Source organism: Phycodurus eques, chromosome 21, assembly GCF_024500275.1.
Source record: "Phycodurus eques isolate BA_2022a chromosome 21, UOR_Pequ_1.1, whole genome shotgun sequence".
Classification (NCBI taxonomy): domain Eukaryota; kingdom Metazoa; phylum Chordata; class Actinopteri; order Syngnathiformes; family Syngnathidae; genus Phycodurus; species Phycodurus eques.
In genome coordinates this window covers 15,888,437-15,905,350 of record NC_084545.1, presented here as the reverse complement: position 1 = coordinate 15,905,350, position 16,914 = coordinate 15,888,437, and the positions used below count along the sequence as shown (strand labels likewise).

Here is a 16,914-nt window from a genome sequence, read left to right as displayed (position 1 = left end):
CGTTGCCCGCAACTTCCGCCCCGGATCGACTTTCGTGCACTTCTGTTTGAGGAACCGAATTCGCTCCACTAATAAATTGCTCCCGGATTAAAACCTCGGCCCAGTGCGCCCTTCACTCCTTTCAAGAAGTTAAACATCATTGAAATCTTCGTGCACGGATAAACTCGTCTTGGTGGTGCACGTTGAAGCTTCTCGGCCCAGTTAGTTTAGCTTAGCTTAGCTTAGCTTAGCTTAGCTTAGTTCAGCTCGCTCGCCGCTAACAAAGAGGCGCGTTTGTCAGCAACACAGCGCAAATTAGAGATAGCCTGCGAAGGTGCTGTGATTATCGTGTGAAAAAAATGTGCGCAAGAACGACAGCAAAGGACGAGAAGGAACTTTGTGGAACGAAAGAGGAGGACGAGCCACAACGTGGACTTGTGCAGCCTCGTGCTGTGTTCCACACAGCAGGTTGGGACTCTTCTGACTCTCACTTGTTTAGTGACTGACTACTTTCTGTTGTGAAAACATATTCCTGTTTTTGCATTTGAATGGCCTTTTCATGACTACATGTCATGGTGCCGGCCAAATGAAACCCGATAAGCGTTGACTCTTTCCATCCAAGTGGTTCTTTGAAAAAGTGAATTTGTTGAGCTTTCAGTAGCATACAAACCACCCATTCATTTTCGACAGCGCTTATCCTTTTCGGGTCGCGGGTGGGCTGGAGTCTAACCTTGTGGCAAGAGGTGGGGTACGCCCGGGACTGGTCGCCAGCCAGTCGCAGGGCACGTGTAGACAAACGCACACTCACATCCACGCCGAAGGACAATTTGGAGTCTTCATTTGACCCAACTGCGTGTTTTTGGATGTGGCCTGAGCAAAGGCACGGAAGCACGGGGAGAACATTCCAGAAACTCCACCCGGGCAGGCCTGAGCCTGATTTCGAACTGCCAACCTCAGAACAGAACTCCGAATTGGTCATTCAAGGAGCGCCAGCAGAAAATGTTTTTCATTCAACTTGCAGAGTAAATATTCACATTTCCTCAGTCACAGATGTGTGCTTAAGTTTTGACGCAATTGTTTGTGATTTATTAATATGTCGTACTTGCTTTCAAATTTGGAACACAACAATACAATGCATCAAACATCTTTTATCCAAGATGCACAACGTATTGGATCGGTCATACAGTTGCGCTCATATGTTTGCATACCCCGGCGGAATTTAGGATTTTGTAGCTATTTTTCAGAGAATATGACTGATAACACAAAATGTATATACAGTCGCTGTTTGTCAATGGCAGGAAAGAGTTAAATTGTGAATTATGGGTTTTCTCACGGACCGGCTGCGGTGGCGTGCGCGCATATATAAACATAAACGCACACGCCTGCCCCCGCTTCTCCGTCCTCATGTGCCGTTCGTGGTGCATCCACCGTGGGCGTAATGCAGGAGTGGGGGTCGGAGTTGCTGTAGGCACCCAGACCAGAACTTACTTCATAATTGTATGGTAATTAGAACACAGTAAATAATATGATATGGAACTTTTATCATTTGTTATTCAATTTAGAGGTTTCCATTATGTTAGACCAGACTGCAGTTCTGAAGCTCCTCAACGAGAGTCGAATTTTAACTCCGTAAAAGTAGTTCCGCCTCTGGCATGTTGGTGAAGGAAATCGGGGTGATGGGTAAGTACGGCATCCAGGAAAGGAACTTGGAGGGACAGATGGTGGTAGACTTTGCAAAAAGGATGCAAATGGCTGTAGTGAACACTTGTTTCCAGAAGAGACAGGAACATAGGGGGGCCTACAAGAGCGCAGGTAGAAGCACGCGGGTGGATTACATCTTGCGCAGACGATGTCATCTGAAGGAGGTTACCGACTGCAAGGTTGTGGTCGGGGAGAGGGTGGCTAGACAGCATAGGATGGTGGTGTGTAAGATGACTCTGGTGGTGTGGAGGAAGATTAGGAAGACAAAGGCAGAGCAGAGAACCGTGTGGTGGAAGCCGAGACAGGACGAGTGTTGTGCAGCTTTTCGGGAAGAGGTGATACAGGCTCTCGGTGGACGGGAGGAGCTTCCGGAAGACTGGACCGCTGCAGCCGAGGTGATCGGAGAAGCAGGCAGGAGAGTACTTGGCGTATCTTCTGGCAGGAAAGGAGAGAAGGAGACTTGGTGGCGGAACCTCACAGTACAGGAAATCATACAAGGAAAAAGGTGAGCTAAGAAGAAGCGGGACACCGAGAGGACCGAGGAGAGGCGAAAGGAATACATTGAGATGCGATACAAGGCAAAGGTAGAGGTGGCAAAGGCCAAACAAGAGGCATATGATGACATGGATGCCAGGTTGGACACTAAAGAAGGAGAAAAGGCTCTCTACATGTTGGCCAGACAGAGGGATAGAGATGGGAAGGATGTGCAGCAGGTTAGCGTGATTAAGGATAGAGATGGAAATGTGTTGACTGGTGCCAGTACTGTGCTGGATAGATGGAAAGAATACTTTGGGGTATTGATGAATGATGAAAATGACAGAGAAGGATGAGTAGAAGAGGAGAGGCAGTTGGTCCTGATAACATTCCTGTGCAAGTATGGAAGCATCGAGGAGAGGGTGCTGTGGAGTTTTTGACCGGCTTGTTCAATAGAATTCTAGCAGGTGAGAAAATGCCCGAGGAATGGAGGAAAAGTGTGCGAGTGCCCATTTTTAAGAACAAGGCTGATGTGCAGAGCTGTGGCAACTATAGAGGAATAAAGTGGATGAGCCACACAATCAAGTTATGGGAAAGAGTAGTGGAGGCGAGACTCAGGACAGAAGTGAGTATTTGTGAGCAACAATATGGTTTCATGCTTAGAAAGACGACCACGGATGCATTATTTGCCTTGAGGATGTTGATGGGAAAGTACCGAGAAGGTCAGAAGGAGCTACATTGTGTCTTCGCAGATCTAGAGAAAGCCTATGACAGAGGACCCAGAGAGGAACTGTGGTACCTCAATGCGGAAGTCCGGAGTGGCAGAGAAGTATGTTAGAATAATTTGTAGGAGGGCAGCAGAACTGCTGTAGGTGTGACAGACGAATTGAAGGTGGAGGTGGGACTGCATCAGGGATCAGCCCTGAGCCCCTTCCTGTTTGCAGTGGTGATGGATAGGTTGACAGATGAGGTTAGACCGGAATCCCCGTGGACCGTGATGTTTGCAGAGCTGCGGTGAAAGCAGGGAGCAGCTGGAGGAACAGTTAGCAAGATGGAGGCATGCACCGGAAAGGAGAGCAATGAAGATTAGCCGAAGTAAGACGGAATATATGTGCATGAATGAGAGGGGGAAGAGTGAGGCTACAGGGAGAAGAGATAGCAAGGGGTGGAGGACTTGAAATACTCGGGGTCCACCGTCCAGAGCAACGGGGAGTGTGGTCAGGAAGTGAAGAAACGGGTCCGAGCAGGTTGGAACGGGTGGAGGAAGGTGTCGGGTGTGTTATGTGACCGAAGAGTCTCTGCTCGGATGAAGGGCCAACTTTAGAAGACAGTGGTGAGGCCGGCCATGATGGACAGATTAGAGACGACGGGAAGCAGAGCAAATGGAAGATGTTGAGGTTCGCTCTCGGAGTGACCGGGTTGGTTAAAATTAGAAATGAGCTCATCGGATGGAGAGCCGGGGTTCGATGTTTTGGAGACAAAGTTAGAGAGAGCAGACGTGGATGGTTTGGACACGTCCAGAGGAGAGCGAGTGAGTATATTGGTGGAAGGATGAGGAGGATGGAGCTGCCAGGCAAGAGAGCGAGAGGAAGACCGACGAGAAGGTGGACGGACGTCGTGAGGGAAGACATGAGGGCAGTTGGTGCGAGAGGAGGATGCAGGAGAAGGAAAGGAAATACATGGAAAAGGATGACGCGCTGTGGCGACCCCTAAAGGGACAAGCCCAAAGCAAAAGAAGAAGTCCATGAAAAAGATGTGCAAGTGACCCATGCCACTGGCACTAACACAGCCACATACCATCACAGATGCTGGCTTTTGAACTTTGCGTCCATAACAGTCCGGATGGCCACAATTTCCAAAAACAATTTGAAATGCGGACTCGTCGGACCACAGAACACTTTTCCACTTTGCGTCGGTCCATCTTAGATGAGCTCGGGCCCAGAGAAGCCGGCGGCGTTTCTGGGTGTTGTTGCTAAACGGCTTTTGCTTTGCATAGTAGAGTTTCAATTTGCACTTCCGGATGTAGCGCCGAAGTGTATTGACTGACATTGGTTTTCGGAAGTGTTCCTGAGCCCACGTGGTGATATCCTTTACACATTCATGTCGGTTTTTGATGTCGTGTCACTGCATGTAAGCCTTTCCGCTTACATGCAGTGATTTCTCCAATTCTCGGAACCTTTTAATGATATTATGGACCGTAGATGATGAAATCCCTCAATTCCTCGCAATTGTACGTTGAGGAACATTGTCCTTAAACTGTTCAACTATTTTCTCACCCACTTGTTCCCAAAGAGGTGAACCTCGCCCCATCTTTGCTTGTGAATGACTGAGCCATTCAGGGAAGCTCCTTTTACACCCACTCATGGTACCACCCGTTCCCAATGAGCCTGTTCACCTGTGGGATGTTCCAAACAGGTGTTGGATGAGCATTCCTCCACTTTCTCCGTCGTTTTTGCCACCTGTCGCAGCTTTTTTGGAACCTGTTGCAGCCATCAAATTCTAAGTTCATGATTATTTCCTAAATAAAAATCAAGTTTATCAGTTTGAACATTAATTTTTTTCAATAAAATATAGGTTGAACATGATTTGCAAATCATTGTATTCTGTTTTTATTGATGTTTAACACAACGTCCCAACTTCGTTGCAATTGGGTTTGTACAAAATATGACATTCCATAAAAGCACATGTTGAATATAGGGTTCATTAGCTAAAAACAAGTGCAGCAATCATGTACAAAATCCCTCACAAACTATGTAAACGGCGATGTTGGGATGAATGTGGTGAGGCTTTGTCAAATTTTGAACTCTCTATTTTTGTGTTTATGTCAGTGCTGCTGAAATTATGTTCACAAGAGGCCACTGTTACATAAAAAAACCTACGTAGAAAAAAATTGCAGATGCCAAACCCGGACTAAGCAAGGGTCCACCGTATTACCTTTTATTGATACTCGTTTTTATGAGCTTCTTTTTTTTTTTTTTTTTTTTTTACACTTTTTCGGGTTTTATTTTTGTTGTCGACCTGCCCGATTTTAATTCTTCCAATATATCAAACTCATGTGGCTTTCACATTGAGAAGAGAAAAGATTTACCAAACTGTGTGTTTTGTCGTCTCGTGTTTTGCAGACATCACTGAAGATTTTCGTACTGAGTGGCAGGAGCCAGAGCCCCCTCACATTAAAGAGGAAGTGGAGGACGAAGAGGTCCACCACATCAAAGAGGAAGAGGAGACAATTTTGATTAAAAAAGAGGACAAAGAAGTCTGCCCCCATATCAAACAGGAAGAGGAGGAGGAGGAGCATATCACCAAGTTTCCATCGACTGGTGTCCCTTTGAAGAGTGAAGATGAAGGTCAAAGTGAGACGAGCAGAGGGGCAGAACCTCCAAGCAGCAGCTCAAGTCAACATATAACAAAAGAAGGAGATGCAGATGGCCTCTTAGCTCCACTATTAGATGGTGACGACAAGTCACACTCTCCTCACACTGATGACAATTATGATTATAAACAGTCTGATGGTGATAAGACATGTCACACTGACTGCAAACGATGGAAATGTTCTGTGTGTGGGAAAACATTTCCTTATAAGAGCATTTTGGAAGAACACGTGAGAACCCACACTGGTGAAAAACCTTTTTTATGCCCAGATTGTGGAAAAAGATTCACTCGGAAGGGACACTTAAAAATACACACAAGAACCCACACTGGTGAGAAACCTTTTTCCTGCTCAGTTTGTGGTCAACGATTCTCTGAAAATGGAAAGTTAAAAATACACACAAGAACCCACACTGGTGAAAAACCTTTTCCCTGCACAGTTTGTGGTCATAGATTCTCTGTGATGGGACACTTAAAAATACACACAAGAACCCACACTGGTGAGAAACCTTTTTCCTGCTCAGTTTGCGGCCAAAGATTTACTCTGAAGGGAGATTTAAAAATACACACGAGAAGCCACACTGGAGAGAAACCGTTTCCCTGCTCAGTTTGTGGCCAAAGATTCTTTGTGATGAGACACTTAAAAATTCACACAAGAACCCACACTGGTGAGAAACCTTTTTCTTGCTCAGTTTGTGATAAAAGATTCACTCAGAATACAGATTTAAAAAAACACACAAGAACCCACACTGGTGAGAAACCTTTTTCGTGCTCGGTTTGTGGCAAAAGATTCCCTCAGAAGACCGATTTAAAAAAACACACAAGAACCCACACTGGTGAGAAACCTTTTTCCTGCTCGGTTTGTGGTCAACGATTCTCTGCGAAGGCAAAGTTAAAAATACACACAAGAACCCACACTGGTGAGAAACCTTTTTCCTGCTTAGTTTGTGGTCAGAGATTCTCTCGTAAGGATCGGGTTAAGACACACAAGTGTGCTGGTGAGAATAGCAGTGATCAAGAACCTTTTAATGCAAATGTAAATGCTTAAAAAGGTCATTACTATATAAATCTACGTTCTTGTCTTCTGTGTACCAACGTTTGTTGTATCTTCTTGTCCATGTATTTTCTAAAAGCCTCCCACTGGCAAATGTTTAGCTTGGTTTGATGACGTCCTCATAAATTTGCAATTTTTCAGCACATTACAAGCAAGCTGTATTTTTTTTTCCCTGAAAAGTTTTCATTTTGAAGGTGAGGGGATTCCACCTGACAGCTGCTGTATATCAGATATGACAAATTATTGCCACTTTATCGTGCATTACATTAGTTTTCACACACCAGCTATGCTTTGTGCTTTTCAATTTTTGATTTTGGTGATGAAAAAGGGGCATTCGAAAGGGAATTAGTTATTTACTAATTGCTCCAAAACGTGTATATTATTGGAAATGACTGCCAGTTTAATTTTCTTGTGCAAAAGAATGCATACAATGAACTTGTTCGTTAACTATGGACCATTAAGACTCATACTTCCTTTGAGCAATGGATTCTTTTTGTCCAATGTTTTAGTGATGTCAATATATATGCATGCAAATCAATCGCTTTCCGGCGAAATTCGCCATTTCGAACTCCAAATAGGCTGTTTCCGTGAATTGTAAACAACCCCAATTCCAATGGAGTTGGGACATTGTTAAACATCAATCAAAACAGAATACCATGTTTTGCCAATCATGTTCAACCTATATTTAATTGAATGTGCAACAAAGACGAGATATTTCATGTTTAAACTGATAAACTTTGTTGTTATTAGCAAATAGTCATTAGCTTGGCATTTTATGGCTGCAACACGTTCCAAAAAAGCTGGCACAGGTGGCAAAAACGACGGAGAAAGTGGAGGAACGCTCATCAAACACGTGTTTGGAACATCCCACAGGTGAACAGGCTCATTGGGAACGGGCGGGTGCCGTGATTGGGTAGAAAAGGAGCTTCCCTGAATGGCTCAGTCATTCACAAGCAAAGATGGGGCGAGGTTCACCTCTTTGGGAACAAGTGCGGGAGAATATAGTCGAACAGTTTAAGGACAATGTTCCTCAACGTACAATTGCAAGGAATTGAGGGATTTCGTCATCCACGGTCCAAAATACCATCAAAGGTTTCAGAGAATCAGGAGAAATCATTGCACATGTAAGCGCCAAGGCCGGAAACCAACATTGAATGCCCCTCAGGCCGCACTGCATCAAAAACCGACATGAATCTGAAAAGGATTTCACCACGTGGGCTCAGGAACACTTCAGAAAACCAATGTCAGCAAATACAGTTCGGCGCTACGTCCGGAAGTGCAACTTGAAACATATTCTTGGACTCCTTAATTGTTAGAACTATCACTGAAAAGGAAGTGGAGCTGTGCAATCAACCTATGAAGACCGAGGAGGTTGAAGAAGCTATTGATCTTTTACAAAACAATAAATCACCTGGTCTTGATCTTTTGTAACTAACTGACTCCTTTTCTTTTTGAAGTCTATGTTGAAAGTATAATGAAGGCAGACCTTCCTACAACAATGTCTCAAGGTTGAACAACTTGAATTCCTAAACCCAACAAGGACACTTCTCTGATTGATCATTGGCATCCAATGTCTTTAATGAATAACGATTATAAAATATTTGCTAGAAGATTGAAAATGATATTGAACTCAATTATTGATGAAACTCAGTCAGGGTTTATGTCCAAAAGACACATAACAAACAATGTGAGGCTAGTTATTGACATTTTGGATGATTCTAAAATTTTGGAGGCTTTATTTTCTTCTGACATTTGTATAAGGCTTGATACAGTGGAGCATCAGTTCACCTTGCAGTCATTCAATAAATTTGGCTTGATTCATAATTTCTGCTCAGCCATTAAAACCCTCAATGAGAACCGCAATAGCTCCATTAGATTTGAGCTTTCTAGCGGTATAAAACAGGGTTGTCCTGCATCTCTATCTTTCAGCTCCAGGGTTAAGAGGGTACCGTCTTGCTGGTGGATGTACACCGCCGCAAATTGTGTGCATATGCTTTGGACCCTGGGTTTTGAAACGGGCCACCAATGCCTTCTCCGTGGTTTGGCTGGTCTTTCATCGGGCACCCGTGGCCCCATGGTTAAGAACATCACCTGCCACCGTGGGGGACCTAGTTTCAAGACCCCGACCGGACCATCCGCCGACATCCCCCGGACTCACGGCTGCGGTTAGGGTTAGGGTTAGGGTTAGGGTTAATTTCCCCGAAATTCTCCCCGGGCGCTCCAGTGTGTTCCGCTAACATGTGTGTGTGTGTGTGTATGTGTTCACTGTGCTGGGTTAGATGCAGAGAACAAATTTTGTGTCCACGCATGCATGTTCGTGACAATAAAAGGTGATTCTACTTCCTTACCCGCTGGGCACAGGTCACTCTATTGCACTTGCTCAATCCTGACAGCGGGCACATCCACCCGAGCGCTGCAATTCGAAGATCCGACTCGAATCGATCTTGCTTGTAACTTGTTTAGTTAGTTAAAGTTAGTTAAATTCGCATCCGGGCTCATCTTCACGAAGGTAACTTCTCCCTCGGTCCCAGCCGCCAACATTCTCCACGTCTGCACATACCTCGTTGAACTTAGCACCCCTTTCAGCCCGAGCCAGACATGCATCAGCGAGCTGCCTTCTTTCAGCTGTTCTTTCGCTCTCTCCCTATAGGAGTCTTCGTCATCATCATCTTCATCGTTCACCCACCCCTTGATGTGCACTCTCGTCTGAGCTACTGGGGTCAGAGGTGAGTAACTTTTTTTCAGCAGATTCTTGACAGGGAGAGTCTGTTGTTCAGGACCATGTCCCTCGTAAATAGTCTTGAACGTTCTCTCAGGCGCCTTTGGGTCGTACCATGGCCTTTAGAGCCTTGAGTTCTTCATCTCTGCTTACCATAACTTGAGATGGAGACGAACCATGAGTTGTTATTCCCAGCTGCGTAGACATTTGGGAGACTGGTGGCATTACTGCTTGCCCCACTTGTGTTGTCACCTGGGGAATTAGGGTGGCAGGTCCACCCGCTCCATCGCCGTCGTCGTCCAAATCGTCACAAGCCCTCAAGTCCGTCTTGGCCCGGTTGTAGACCGCTTGTTTTACTGTATGTAATAAATCACAGCCACGAATCCGTCTCTAAAGTTCTTAGTCCTTTCAGCATATTGTGGCAAAGTATGATAAGACGGAGTTGGCAAAACGTTTGCCATATCCCCCCCACTTAATTTCCAATTTCTCTCTTCCAGCTTGTCATACCAAGCCTCCGGGACGGTGTGGTCTTTTTGGCCGGCTTTGGGGATGTAGGTCTTCCTCGCATCACGGGTTTTGACACATCTTCTTGGAGGCTTGCCAGACCCCCATTACCTCCACTGGTTTCTTGGCTCCTTTGCGTGTCACTGCTCTCAACTCTTTCGGTTCTTGATCCCCTGCACGGGTTGGAGCCGCCACAGAATTGAGCCTGGCCACACGGTCTTCAGCTTCATCTTCTTCTGAATCTTGCTGTCCGCTTTCAATTTCAATTCATCCAATTTGGAGACAAATGTACCCCATAGCTTTCATGGCAGATCACAAGCCTTGTTTCCACCCAGTTTCAAACAAGGGACCGTTCGCCTGTGGGGCGAATGTGATATAACCACTACACTATGGAAATTGCCGTGTCACACTGTCCAGACCGGCCCACCGTGCACGAAGGGGAGCTGCTCGCCGGCAACTTTCATGCAACCCTAAGAGAGTGCCACCTCCTTGCGAAGTCCATGTCTGTCACACAATTCCACCTACAGAAACACCGTTGTGATCGATACACACGTATACATTTGTGGTGCAAACAATTCAAAATTGGGCTGACGTATGAGGAAATAAATCTGCAATAATTACTTTATGTAGGGTGACGTGGCTGTCGTCTTTCCCCAAGGAGGCATTTCAATGGTGGATTTTTTTTAAACGACAAGCCTTCCAACGCATGACACTTTTTCACTCATTATTGTCTCAAATATACATCCAGACTTTCAATACGGGCAAAAATTACACCATGGAAAACATAGAAGTTTAATGAGGAAATGTAATCGGCTCCTGCTCATCAGATGTCAGGCTGTGACAGGCTGACCCGTCCAAAATGTGGACGGGTCAAATCTGGCTGAAAATCTAATATTTCACCAGTAAATGACTCTAAAATGACAACGGAGTGTATTTTGGAGGGCTTTTTTTCTGTAGACATGTTTTAGTCCAGCACTATTGAATAAGTGCCGATGTTCTTATTTTGGCGCCAATGTTAATTCTTAACACTCACAGGGCAATATATGGACAGCAAAAAGATAGATACAATAAAATCTGGTACACAGAATACAAGAATGTAGATTTTTTTTATAAGTCAGCGACATAGTAATTACTTTTGAGATTCAACATTGACATTTGCATTAAAAGCTTCTTGATCACTGCTATTCTCACCAGCACACTTGTGTGTCTTAGCCTGATACTTATAGGAGAGTCTTTGGCCACAATCTGAGCAGGAAAAAGGTTTCTCACCAGTGTGCGTTCTTCCGTGTATTTTTAAGTTTTCCTTTTTAGAAAATCTTTGACCACAAACTGAGCAGGAAAAAGGTTTCTCACCAGTGTGCGTTCTTCGGTGTATTTTTAAGTGTTCCTTCAGAGAGAATCTTTGGCCACAATCTGAGCAGGAAAAGGGTTTCTCACCAGTGTGGGTTCTCGTGTGTATTTTCAAGGTTCCCTGATAAGTGAATCTTTGGCCACAAACTGAGCAGGAAAAAGGTTTCTCACCAGTGTGCGTTCTTGTGTGTCTTTTTAAGTGTTCCTTCAGAGAGAATCTTTGGCCACAATGTGAGCAGGAAAAAGGTTTCTCACCAGTGTGCGTTGTTGTGTGTATTTTTAAGTTTCCCTTTTTAGAGAATCTTTGACCACAGACGGAGCAGGAAAAAGGTTTCTCACCAGTGTGGGTTCTCATGTGTATTTTCAAGGTTCCCTGGTAAGTGAATCGTTGACCACAAACTGAGCAGGAAAAAGGTTTCTCACCAGTATGCATTCTTGTGTGTATTTTTAAGTTTCCTTTTTTAGAGAATCTTTGACCACAAACTGAGCAGGAGAAAGGTTTCTCGCCAGTGTGTGTTCTTGTGTGTATTTTTAAGTTTCCTTTTTTAGAGAATCTTTGGCCACAAACTGAGCAGGAAAAAGGTTTCTCACCAGTGTGTGTTTTTGTGTGCATTTTTAAGTTTCCCTTCTGAGTGAATCTTTGACCACAAACTGAGCAGGCAAAAGGTTTCTCACCGGTGTGGGTTCTTGTGTGTTTTTTTAAATCTCCCTTCTGAGTAAATCTTTGACCACAAACTGAGCAGGCAAAAGGTTTCTCACCAGTGTGGGTTCGTGTGTGTAATATTAAACTTCCCTTTACAGAGAATCTTTGACCACAAACTGAGCAGGCAAAAGGTTTCTCACCAGTGTGGGTTCTTGTGTGTTTTTTTAAGTTTCCCTTCTGCGTGAATCTATGACCACAAACTAAGCAGGCAAAGGGGTTCTCAACAGTGTGCGCTCTTGTGTGTATTTTTAAGCTTCCCTTCTGAGTGAATCTTTGGCCACAAACCGAGCAGGAAAAAGGTTTCTCACCAGTGTGTGTTATTGTGTGTCTTTTTAAGTGTTCCTTCTGAGTGAATCTTTGGCCACAAACCGAGCAGGGAAAAGGTTTCTCACCAGTGTGGGTTCTTGTGTGCCTTTTTAAGTGTTCCTTCTTATAGAATCTTTGGCCACAATCTAAGCAGGAAAAAGCTTTCTCACCCGTGTGTGTTCTCACGTGTTGTTTCAAACTACTCTTATTAGCAAATGTTTTCCCACACACAGAACATTTCCATCGTTTGTTGTCAGTCTGTAATGTCATATCACCTTCAGACTGTCCACCATCCTCATCAGTGTGAGTAGAGTGTGACGTCATGTCGTCACTATCTGATAGTGGCGCCAAGTGGGCGTCTGCTTGTGATCCTCCACAGTGGTCTCCATCACCTTCTGTTGTCATGTGTTGACTTGAGCTGTTGTTTGGAGGCTCCGCCCCTCCGTTCTCCTCACTTTGACCTTCATCTTCACTCTTCAAAGGGACACCAGCCGATGGAAACTTGGTGATATCCTCCACTTCCTGTCTGTTGTGGGGGTGCAATTCTTTCTCCTCTTTTTTAATCGAAATGGGCTCCTCTTCCTCTTTAATGCGGTGGACCTCTTCGTCCTCCACTTCCTCTTTAATGTGAGGGGGCTCAAGCTCCTGCCACTCAGTACGAAGATCTTCAGTGATGACTGCAGGACACAAGTAGACAAACACACTTGGTTTGGTAACTCTTTTCTCATGTTGTGACTAATGTGTATTTATGCAGGGGTCTCGTTTGATGTCTCAGACGCACAAAATTTAGCAGTGGCGCATAAAGTACGATCAATCTGTGTCTTCGGACAGGCCTAACACCTTTAATATAGTGAGAGAGAACAAGAGCAATGGATAACACAAAAATATTGGCCAACCGGTCGGTATAAAAAAAAATAAAAATAAAAAAAATAGGGTAACACCTGTTAAAAAAAAATGCAATATAGTGGGACCGCGAAGCAAGAACCGTGATATAGCATAGAATCGATTACTGTAACAGTATTCCGTGATGAATGATGATTTTTTTTTTGCTATGGTTTCTTATTATGTTGAAAAGAGGGCCCTCTTTTCACACTCTTTTCAACATAATAAGAAACCCACGGCTGTGGTGTCCTTGAGCAAGACACCAATTGTCCAAAGTGCTCCCCATTGCTCAAGTGTGTGCCACCAACAAGTGTGTGTGTTTGCTGTGTCCACTACCGTGATGGGTAAACTGCAGAGGGGGAATATGTATAGGTTCATGCTTGATAAAGATGATTCTGATCATGTTTTTTTTGGGGGGGGGGGGGTTAATCCTTGGTCACTCACGGAAAAGACTTGCCTATTCCCATTTTTCAGTTATATGGCAAGAAATGTTCTTTAAATAGATTTTCATGTCGAAATATGGTATACAATATGTAGCGTCTCTTAAGCAAACTTCCAACGCAAGTCAGAAGGTTCTTTACTGTGTGTTTGGTGATGGTGGGGGTCCACAAATAAATACAACCAGATACAGTGAAAAATAATATTACAAAGCCTCACCGCTTTCATTCCAACGTCATTTAAAACGTTTGTGAGTGATGCTGGACATGATCACTGGATTTGTTGATAGCTTGTTATGAACCCTGTGTTCAACATGTGCTATGATGGAATAGCATACATTATGTAAATATGTAACTTTATCACATTGTACATTTTACTTTGCTTGTATTTGCATACATTTTGCTTATGTTTTATTCACTTTCAATCAGCCCCTCTGAATAATTTCCAGTGAGAAATTATTGACAACTTGTTCCTTTTTATTACATTTTTTACATTTAATTTATTAAATACCATGTCTTGGTACTATATCGCTAGTCTAATTTACTATAATGCAATGACAGTTATATTTAAAGAATGACAGGTTAGAAGAAATTCCAAGTTTGTTAATATGTTAAGTGGGCGACCGACATCAACTCCGTCCTCCAAAAGGCCCAGCGGAGGACGTACTTCCTGCGGCTTCTGAGAAAGCGCGGCCTGCCGCCGGAGCCGCCGAGACGGTTCTACACAGCGGTCATCGAATCGGTCCCGTGTTCTTCCATCACGGTCTGCTTCGGCGCCGCCGAAGCAGACCGTGATGGAAGAACAACCAGAAACTGCTGAAAGGATTGTCGGTACCCCCCTACCCGCCCTCGAGGACTCGCACGCTGCCAGAACTAAGACAAGGGCGTGCAAAATCCTCTCGGACCCTCCGCGCCCCGGTCACCGGCTCTTCCGGCTCTTCCCCTCAGGTAGGCGCTACCGTTCGACGCAAACTAGAACTAGTAGACATTCCGACAGCTTCTTCCCTCTTGCGATCAACTTCTTAAACGTCCAACCTATAATTCCATTACAACAAGCTGGCAATTTTTGGACTCGAGTTGGTTGTCACATTCGTGTGGGGCCAATTACGTATGACTCGTGCACTCACTGCAGTTGTCTCGCCACGCTGCACTATTTGCATATACTGGCCACTCGTGCCAGAGTAGCAAGTCTCGGCGCCCTTTGCACAATGGTCATTGCACCGGACTATCGCAATATGAGTCGTTCGAACTGCTCTAAGTGCTCGAGGACTCTGCATCTTTTTGCACAATTGTTTTTTGTCAATGTCTTTATGTCTCCAAAGTGTTCTGTAAATTGACCGTCTGTCGTACTCGAGCGGCTCCAACGACCGGAGACAAATTCCTTGTGTGTTTTGGACACACTTGGCAAATAAAGATGATTCTGATTCTGAACTGCGTTACTCGAGTAGCGGTCCAAGTCAAGGAAAACATGGTGCCCCAGTAAAACTATTGTGAACATTTTGGATTGTTTTTAATTTAGGAAAATGTACACTAGATTGCCAATGAATGGAACTGAACTTGTTATATTGTACAAAGATACTAAAATAAAATATTAGCAAAATGACTCAAATGTCAAACAGTATCTTCCAAAAAATATAATAATTTTTCCCCCTCCACGTCCCACAACAGCAATTTCAACAATGTATTTTTATAGTAATAGTTATATTTCTAAACTGCACAGGTTGACAACTACGCAAGATCCCATTCACTGCCACCAAAGAATAAAATCCAGATGTGGATGAAACTTTGCGAGATGATGTAAACGGGACTATTGCGCAAACGGTAGAGGAGGAGAATTTGGAGGAAAAAAGTGCAAGTGCGGGAGCCCCATGTGCTCATGCATTTTTGTCTCATGTAAATTCTGTCCATCGCTATACTTGTAAATACATTTTCCTGTCAAAAGTGCTTTCTCAGTGTTGCTTTATGTTCAGATGTTTGAGGTTTTCACGAACGAAAACATTTGTTCCGCTTTCCCAAAAAGGCCGTTTTCTCAGTCTCCCCCCCAGAAACAGATTTGGCTGAAAGTCGCCACTATTCGACGGCTGAGTACTAAAGAATATAAATCGCTATAAGCTATAAGCTACAGACAAACGGGGCCAGCAAATAAACCCAGAAACAGCAGGAAAAGCAGAATGCATGCGACAAGTGAAGCCACCTGCACTGCGTAGCACAACTCGAGGCCGCAGATTGAACGCAGCGTCCAGTCGCCGACCTTGCGGCTCCTTCTGCCCTCTTGGGCCGCGAAGTTCCTCCTCGTACTCCGCTGGCCTCCTCGCGCACATTTTCACACGGCGGTCACGACACTTTCGGCTCTAAGGTTGGAGGGACGACAAAAAGCAAGTGCAAATCGAACATGCGAAACAACTCAACAAAGATTAAGACTGGGACATTGTGTGGTGAAACGGTACGCCAGTTCAAATGGCAACGCACCAAAGTCAACATTAAAACATGCAATGATGCATCGTAAGAGGAAAAAGAAAACAGCTACGTTTTGACTTCGGGAGAGACAACTTGTGATGACACATGATAGACACGATTCAGAATCCAGATTAAGATGATAACGATTCAGAAAATAATCGTTAGAGGCTATTATTTCAGGATCTGAGACAAACAAAGCTGACAGAAACTAGTCGTTGGTATGTGTGCGTTTAAACTACATTTAAGTGTTATGGTTAGACATTGCCTTTTCTCGTCGGTGGCGGGAAGAAGAAGACTTTACCTGACGCTTGATCTACTGCGGAGCGAAGTGTTGACCGCAAGCGGCTTGCAAACCAAGAGAAAACCTATGTGTTAGCAAACTAAGCTAAGCTAGGCCGAAAAGCTTCAACGTGCACGAGACGACTCCAACCGGACACGAAGATTGCGCGAATGATGTTTTCGTCCACTCAAGTCGTGCTCAGCGGCGTCCCGCGTCGAGGATTCCCAACATTCGGTGCAAACTCAGGAAGATTTGCTGAAGCGCGATCGTGCCTCGTCCCGCAGAGCGAGAAGGGAAAGCAGATGTATTACCCATGATCCTTTGGGGCAGAAATATTTAAAGCGACAGGCCACCGCCCGGAGCCCAGTGAGGGCCGTCACGTGACGGCAGAGAGGCCAATGAGGAGGCTGCAGGCTGGCAGTCTGGCTGCTCTCGGTCGGAGAGTGCCGCAAGAGCTGCGTGTCGAGCGCCATGAACGCGAGACAACGGAAGCGCCGAATGGCCAAACTTCTCAAAAAATCGCGCTACATCGTCAAGAAACTGTGGACACTGCGGTGAACCTTCCCCTCTTACTGTCTCACACACCACCTAACCCTAACCCTTTTGAGCTAATACAGCCATGAGTCTTTTTGGAAATGATGGAAAGGATTTGGGGATCATCTGCCCTTCCTCTTCGCAGATCCTCCCCACATCTGTCAC

General features: G+C 44.8%; 2 protein-coding genes across 4 annotated transcripts; one reads left to right on the top strand and one right to left on the bottom strand.

Annotated features, from left to right (window-relative positions):
• Positions 1-18: 18 nt before the first annotated feature.
• LOC133396707 (gastrula zinc finger protein XlCGF28.1-like) lies at positions 19-8,265 on the top strand. Its single transcript, XM_061666823.1, has 2 exons — positions 19-447; positions 5,277-8,265. The coding sequence occupies exons 1-2, from the start codon at positions 339-341 to the stop codon at positions 6,569-6,571; spliced, it is 1,404 nt and encodes a 467-aa protein (XP_061522807.1). The 5' UTR covers positions 19-338; the 3' UTR covers positions 6,572-8,265.
• A 2,106-nt stretch (positions 8,266-10,371) lies between these two features.
• LOC133396704 (oocyte zinc finger protein XlCOF6-like) lies at positions 10,372-16,522 on the bottom strand. Of its 3 annotated transcripts, XM_061666812.1 has the most exons (4): positions 16,366-16,522; positions 16,237-16,280; positions 15,673-15,829; positions 10,372-12,836 (listed from the first exon to the last, which is right to left on the bottom strand). In XM_061666812.1, the coding sequence occupies exons 3-4, from the start codon at positions 15,797-15,799 to the stop codon at positions 10,930-10,932; spliced, it is 2,034 nt and encodes a 677-aa protein (XP_061522796.1). In that variant the 5' UTR covers positions 15,800-15,829; positions 16,237-16,280; positions 16,366-16,522; the 3' UTR covers positions 10,372-10,929. The 3 variants fall into 3 exon arrangements, with proteins under 3 accessions (XP_061522796.1, XP_061522794.1, XP_061522795.1); XM_061666810.1 differs by having other exon boundaries at positions 16,237-16,522; XM_061666811.1 differs by having other exon boundaries at positions 15,673-16,522.
• Between the last annotated feature and the right edge of the window lie 392 nt (positions 16,523-16,914).